This window comes from Toxotes jaculatrix, chromosome 3 (assembly GCF_017976425.1).
Source record: "Toxotes jaculatrix isolate fToxJac2 chromosome 3, fToxJac2.pri, whole genome shotgun sequence".
NCBI classification, from domain to species: domain Eukaryota; kingdom Metazoa; phylum Chordata; class Actinopteri; family Toxotidae; genus Toxotes; species Toxotes jaculatrix.
The window spans coordinates 12,087,288-12,095,075 of NC_054396.1; the positions used below are offsets into that span (position 1 = coordinate 12,087,288).

General features: G+C 40.6%; 1 protein-coding gene across 1 annotated transcript; it reads right to left on the reverse strand.

Moving 5' to 3' along the window:
- Positions 1–2,328: 2,328 nt before the first annotated feature.
- Positions 2,329–7,122, reverse strand: LOC121179316 (adenosine receptor A1-like). Its single transcript, XM_041034096.1, has 3 exons — positions 6,465–7,122; positions 3,210–3,501; positions 2,329–3,098 (listed from the first exon to the last, which is right to left on the reverse strand). Exons 1-3 carry the CDS (start codon positions 6,803–6,805, stop codon positions 2,715–2,717), a joined length of 1,017 nt encoding a protein of 338 aa, XP_040890030.1. The 5' UTR covers positions 6,806–7,122; the 3' UTR covers positions 2,329–2,714.
- Between the last annotated feature and the right edge of the window lie 666 nt (positions 7,123–7,788).

Sequence of the window (7,788 nt, forward strand, 5' to 3'; positions counted from 1 at the left end):
TCTACCCCAGACTGAGTAATAGCTAGGTTATGTGTTCTGAACCCAAACTGTTCTAATCTAACTGGTTCAGTCATTTGAATGTTCACTGCCCTTCTATTGCAGCAAACAGAGCTGTTGTAATGACAATTTTTCAACATTAAAGTTTTTCAACATTGAAGTTGATTCTGATTCTGATTTTGTTTAGAGTGATTTCAAATGTGCTTATTGACCGATCATCATGATTCTGTTATTAGTTCTAGAATGTGTAGCTGTCAAGTTAGCTGTCAGGAGTCTTACTGCTACAACATGTGTGGTTATAGTAGTTTTTAAGGGGAAAAAAGTAAGTGTATCAGATTACCCCAAGCTGTCTCACATTAAACCCTTGATTCTTCTCGTCTGTCCCATTTTACACCGGGTCTGGGGCAAAGTGAGACACTTGACCACTTTTTTAAAAACAATCATATTTCCACTACCCTTTGTCCTAAACACATTCTGATGATTTATGTTGCTAGAAAACATCCTAAACTAATAATAAATGTGCAAATTGTATTGACATATCATTTTAGCTTGCCTGGAGGGGAGGAAATGTAAAAAGTGTCTCACATTACCACACCTTCCCCTATAGCTTTTACCAATTCCCAATCCCCATATGCAAACACTGGTGCAACCCAGAGATTTGCCAATCATAGCCGGTTGCAATATGCTATTTCTGCACATAGTCGAGATCAACAAGGTCACATTAACAAGCAAGTTTTATTGAAGGGAGCACATCGGAGTGGCCATGACCTCCGCAGAGATGTATACTCTTCACGAGTTCCTCACCTGGGCTTTCACCCTCTGGTTTCCTTGTAAACAGAATTATCTTTCCACCCTCTCCCATCTCACCCCTGGACTCCTATACCCTCAAAATGTCCTCACTTACTCACACATCAGCCCACTCTCTGCCAAGTGACAGAAGATCAATGTGTGCGCAGAAAAAATGGCCTCCCACCACTGATGGCCATGATACAGAGAAGCATGGAGGGAAAGTGAGATGCTATTTCTGTCATAAAGCACAGAGAGGATTTTGATGCTTCTACCTGCTAATACACAGACAGCATTATGAATAGAAATCATGGCTCACTACATGCTGTGACATTTTTTTTGCTTACTATTTAATCAAGTAAAAAAAAAATCTTCTGACTTGCTTTGAGGGTGGATTTCCAAATCTGCTCATTCAACAGCTGTAAGATGACACTACAGAGATCTGCAAGTGTTGGATCAGTGAGGTGAATTTTATAGTCCTATACAATCCCAGTTTACAATCTCCCATTAACATTTATAGCCTACATACATTAGTTACATACAGTACATATTATTAGTGTCAGCAGTCCCATGTCAACATGTATTTTTCATGTCAAATCTCACTCATTTTAAAGGGCAACACTAGTCAGTTTAGCCCTGTAGCAAAAATGACAGAGGAGATGATGCTACACTAGTAAACCAACTTCATTGCAAAGAATCATAGGAAAAGTGACTGCAAAAACACCTGCGAGTAATAGAAAGGGTCTGCAGATACATGTGCAGTAGAGGTACATTATAAAGTTAAAATAAGTATAATTATTAATGATTAATTGTTATAATTATTAATGAGATCAAATTCAATGAGCTGAATGTGAGGAGCTCCAACATTCTTTAAGTTCACAGTCTCTGACTGAACAACACTGATGGAACTACAGAGTTACAGGGTTACTATAGGTAGCTTCATGGTTTTTACCACTGTCATTGCCCACAAATGTTTAATGATGAGCATCAAGTTAATTTTCTTTAACTATGGGTGTTATTTTCATGTGCAACTATTGGCTAGTAGTAGTCATTCTATTGGTCAGATGGTGTGTGAGATTTAAAAAAAAGTCTTCAAATGTGTTAATGCACCACAAGCCACAGGCGTGTAAAGCCCACAAGTCTGATTAATTGCTACGTAAATTTGCCATTAGCACAGCTGGTAAACCAGAGGTTCATCACACCAAAGATCCTGGTTTTTAATGCCAGGCGAATCTATTAATATTTTTTTCATCAATTCAGCCGGCATACATCCTGTATCCTGGTCCCTCTTGAGGCACCAAACTGATTGCGCAAACTATGTGTTCGTGCGCTGGTTTACCAGATTCCTATTTGGCACAATGTCACATTTGTCCTCAGTTCCTGTTTTTCTGTCCATAAGGCCACAGAAATAAGCAAATGTAAATGTAGCACTTAAGATGTTTAACTAGTTCAGATTTAAAAAAACAAACAAAAAAAAAAAAAACAACAACAACAACAAAAAAACAGAGTAAAGGATACACTACTATTGTACCATATGTGCTACAGATATACACTTACTGATTCAAGTTCAACAGGTTGGTCTTGAAACTGATGAGAAGCCCCTTCTCCCGTACGAAATCATCATCATTTTATCAGCCAGTGGAGAAACAAACAAACAAACAGTCAGTCTTATCTAAATCAAAGCCTGATTTAGGCTGTTGATCGTGTCTCCATGCTGATTTGACACCCTGTCCTCTTGGAGCATGTTGGATGGAGGAAATCATTTTGTCCACGATGGAGTTCCCTTGTCTGTTTTCATCCCTCTGACATCCTTCAACGCCATTAAGGCTATTTTGACCAGTAATCCCTCAAGTGTGAAAATAAAGCCCCTTTCTTTCCATTTTCGGAGAGAAACTTTACAGTTACACAGCAATACCAGTAGTTGACAAAGGTCACACATCATCGTCATCATCCTCGGTCTGCCTCAGCCTCCTCTCATGACTCTGTACTCTCTGGCTCCCTCTTTGAGGCAGCCGACCGACTGGGTCTTGACAAAGCACATACTGTTTCCAGATTTTCCGGAACGTTGTGCGGAATTTCTTGATGCGGAAAGCATAAACAATGGGGTTGACAGCTGAGTTGCCGTGGCTAAGGATGATGGCGATGTAAATGAGGAATGCTGGCTTGTCACAGGCGGGGCAGAAGAGGGTGATGCAGTTGAGGATGTGAAGAGGGAGCCAGCTGACTGCGAAGAGAAAAAGAACAAGGGCGAGTGACTTGGCTAGCTTGAGCTCCTTGCCGAAGTAACGTCTCGGGTCTGTGTGGCTCGCTGTCACCTACAGAAAGATAAAGGACAAGATCGTTAGCGTATAAATTTAGCCTAAGTCTAAACATTTCACATTAAGTCTGTTTTCATAGCAAATTGTCTTTAGATTGAAAACTCTCACCTTCTTGTTGAGCTGCTTGTGGATCATGTAGAAAATCTCAACGTAGATCGCCAGCATGAGTAGCAGTGGAGGCAGCACCCAGCCAAAGAAGTTGAAGTAGACCATGTAGTCCATGCTGATGACTGTCTCAAATTCGCAGATCACCAAGAGGTCGTCTGTGATCAGGGAGGTGTTGTGGAGACGCTGCAGGTTATTCCAGCCGAGCATAGGCATGAGGCCCACTATGATGGATACCAGCCAACACAACAACACGGCTGTACCAGCTCGCCGAGGGGTCACAACTCGCTTGTAGCTATGCCAACAAGGGAGAAGATAAAGCATTGAGAAAAAAAATCATCAGATTTCAGATTTCTTCTTTACTATCAATTAAGCAGGTCCATATTATGTTTTTATAAAATCTTTAAAAATTATTACACTTTGAGTCTGAAGTTTGATAAAATGATAGGAAAATTTTGTTTTGTTGTATCCTGTTTTATAGGCAGTCTAACACAACAGCCAGATCGTTATCAGGAGGTTACAAAATCCCTTTGTTTCAACTGCATATTGGAGTGTTATTTCAAGTTTTAAAGCAAGACTGTGTAACTTTTGCTTAACAGTGTCCACCGTTGCCACATGTTACAATTATGGGACAGTGGTAAATAATGAAACATGGATTAAGTGCAAGAAAAGGGCTTAGTGCAATACCTTTGCTAATGTTTGCTAAGATTAGCTAATTAGCCACCATAAGCGACACGTCATTTCAGACTTATCAATAAAACTCCTAAGGGTGTTAAATTGAGGGAATTATTGCTTATAGATTAAATTTTTTTTATTTGTTAAAGGAAGATCTTTTTTCAAAAGTTACACAATCTTGCTTTAAGATTGCAGTTTGTAGGGTTGATGCATTGGACTGAATTATATCATACAGAGTTGTCTTGTCTTGTAATTCCCCATGTCTTTTTGATCTCTTTGTGGCAGATAACATACTATCTGCTAAGTCTTCTTTTCCTATGAGTTGTGCAGCGTTAAGCATAAACAAGCTCGGACATTTCTGCGTGGGACATCACCAGTCCTGTCTCTCCCACACATCAGTTTGCTATAAGAGAGGTCCATGAATTAGTCAGTGTCGAAGGGCTTATGGTAGATTGTTCATTTTTAAATTAAACCTTTTTTCTAAGGAGTAAAAACTTGACACAAAACTGACAAAAGCAGTTCTTTCTTCCTCTTGCACTCTCATTCTCTTACATGTGTGAGGCACATTTTTTCTGTCTTATCATCACGCCCACTCGCTGGCTAACACAGAAACACACACTGCTGAAATATGTGCTAGAGCCAAAATTTCATATTTCTTCTTTTTCCCTCCCTTGCTTTCTCTCAGTTGCTCTTGCCTCACACACTCTGCCATTTACAGTAAACACACACTCAGTTCAGCCAGAGTGGGGCAGACACAACACAGGATGAATGAATGAAAGGATATTTAAAGAGGCCCTGTCCAGAGTAGGTCTTCCCAAATGTGACGTCAGTCTTTATCTAAACCTGTGTTCTCATAACTCTCTGTACAGCTGCCTGTTAAGCTCGGCTGTCTGTCTGAACACAGATTTTTGTCCGTCTGATAAAAATTTCTCTCTGGATTTGACTGTCGTCCATCTAGCTTTACTTTCCTGTGGGATTCTGACCCTCGTCTCCCACCTGCAAATCATATTCTCCAGCTAAGCTCACCAGCAATACAGACCACCCTTGTCATGACAGTGCCGACACGACAGTAAAAACCAATCAAGTGTTGTTAAACTGTGTCCTTCCAGACTCCCAGGGGTGGTTTAGAGAGGGGAACTCAATTTGTGACTCACATTATCACTATACCACAAGACAGTAAAAAAAACACTGGTGTTTGAACTTTGAAGTTGGGGATCTCTGATGCCATTACTGAAGAGAAATATTTTAGGATTTGTATTCATGTCACACAGTATATTTCAAATGTTTCCTGTGTAGTGTCATTGTGCCCTGTATAACTGTTCTCTCAGTTAAGTGTGTGTACATGTTTTTATGTGTGTGTGTTGGTTGCCAGTTTAAGAAATTATGCAATCCATCAACCAGCCACCATGAGCCTATTGACCAATCATGCATTCTCTGCCAGACTCTTCCAGGCTTATTGTCAAATGAGCCAACATGAAGTGGAAACTTGAGTTTCAAGCTAAATTACAGTGAGGCGAGGCCAAAACGGTAGTGCAAAAGTGATAATGACATTCACAGTTTCAAAATCTCCTTTTGTACTTGTCAGATCTACCACCACGCAAAAGAAATGCCAATTTCCACCATGATATTGCCCTAACCGATGCAGAACAGCAGGGCTAAAGATCAAGTACAAGTATGACTTCCACATGCTTCTTGCACATGTTCATGTCTGTTAACAGCCTGCACCCCCACACATGTGAAATTCAACAGTTATAAAAGTGCCAAATGGGTTTTGAGCCTTCTTTTGTACCTTGTAAATCCTACATCTGAAAATACAATAAACTGTCTTTTTGTACACCAAGATGACCTATCTATCTATATGTATATCTATCTATCTATCTATCTACTGCATGCCTGGTACAAGTATGTTTGCAGCTGAAACGCATATTAAGGCTTCCAAAATTCATCTAAAAACAGCCTCTATACCCAGTTTATTTTAGAAGATGAATAATAACAATATGATCATTTGTAAGTTTTAAGTACTGGCAGAGTCAGATCATGTATGGTTATGTTATGTTATGTTATATAGTGTTATGTTATATAGTGTTAGTTAGTTATTTATTTATTTATTTTCGAAAGAGGACATGCAGTTAATTATATTGAGATTCTTTGTCTTCCTTCTGCTCCTTTTAATCGTAATATTGGAATGACTTGTGTAAGAAATTATGTGTTGGAAACGTACTTAAGTCATTTAAATAAATAATGTATGATTTAACTAATCAGTGAAAAGATTTCCTGTTGTATTTATCGTAAAATCAGTTAAGACTTTATGTGACTCTGACACACTGCAATTTGAATAATAATGTGAAAGCTAATTAATTCAGCCCAACATTAATGTTACTGTATACTAATTAAAACGATCACACAGCCCTTTACCCAACATATTACAGTCCTTTCTGGATGGACGTGAAATGAAAAGCCTGTATGACACTGAAAGGACCCGTCTCGGTGAGCGCCCTTGGTCCGAGCAGCGGTCCAGACACAAAGGCTTTCTGTAAATGAGACAAGATATTGAAAACTAGAGGAATTCACCTTTAAGCCTACCTCATGGGTATTTTGACTCTCAGATAGCGGTCGATGGCGATGGCCAGCAACGCCAGGATTGAACTTTGAGTGAGGACGAGCACTGTGCAGGCGACCAGCAGGCAACTGTAGAAGTGCGTCTTGAGTCCGATGCTGATGGTTATGGCGAGGGGGATAACAAGAGCCCCGACCGCAATGTCAGCCAAGGCCAGAGAGACGATGAAACAAAACGTGGTGTCTCTCAGAGACCGGTTAATACGCACAGCCCAGACCACCATCACGTTCCCGATGACCGAGGACACGGCGATCACCACCTCCATCCCGATGTAGACGGCTTTAGAGTAAGACAGACCCGAAGTCATGATCACGAATGCTGGATGAGTGTGCGCTCAGCGGAGAAACAGCCGAAACACGTCGAGGGAGTTCCCTGTTTGACTTTGTGGGTGCAGACTGAGACCCCCTGACTGAGGCTTCGCATGTTTTATGTCCCACGGAGGTAGAGGTAGTGTCGGTTCCTCAGAATTATTTTTAGGATTGGTTCCAGGATATCCAGCTGCGCGGCGCCACGCAGAACTTGTTCTCCAGAATGAAGTGGTCCCTGGAGCCCTGCTGGCAGGACAGACCAGGGATACTGAATGAGTCACAAACAGCTTCTCTAAGGCAATTGCCTCAAAGTCAAACATGTGTCTAGCGTCAGAAAAAAAAAATAAACATAAGTTTTCCCAACGCAAGAGTCCCAAATAGTGTCCGAGTCATTTTGATAATTGCGCCATCAGATACTCCATCCGGTTTTATCCCTCTGCCACGTGTAATTCACTCCAGTTGAACTGTTCCTTGTGAACTAATGACAGTGAAGATACAGTGTGTGACAACCAAGTTCAGATTTTTAATCAAACCTCCTTATCTTCTTTCTGCAAAGTCATGTGTGACGAAAAGCTCGCCCTCTATAGGAGCAGACACTCTGAGTCATGAGGAGGAGAATATCAAACATTTATTCAAATGATAGGTGCATCTTCTCACATGAAAAATATCCAGGTCTTTCATTCTTTAGATTAATTTTTACGTGATAAAAATACTTATTTAGACCACGAGAAGGGGGATAAAGCCACCAAGTCTTTATACCCTTCGATTTTTTTCCTCAGTATGGCTGAAATGAGGAGTGGGTGTTAACTACAAGCTTGTGAGGCTTTGACACTCAGGAGAGGACAGCTGGATGAAGACAAACAGTCACCTGCTTTGCGCTGGAGGGAGACAGTTGAACAATACTGGACAACAATGGCTTGGTATCAGTGGAAAACAGCATGAAGACACACATACACATAAAAACCTATAGAGATGCAAATGA

Bases quoted from the DNA above. Each gene is read 5' to 3' on its own strand.
- LOC121179316 (XM_041034096.1), bottom strand. From the start codon at position 6,805: ATGACTTCGGGTCTGTCTTACTCTAAAGCCGTCTACATCGGGATGGAG. The intron at 3,502-6,464 runs GTAGGCTTAAAG...TTGTTGGCATAG, and splicing joins AGAGTCAAAATACCCATGAG to CTACAAGCGAGTTGTGACCC. The intron at 3,099-3,209 runs GTGAGAGTTTTC...ATCTTTCTGTAG, and splicing joins ACAAGCAGCTCAACAAGAAG to GTGACAGCGAGCCACACAGA.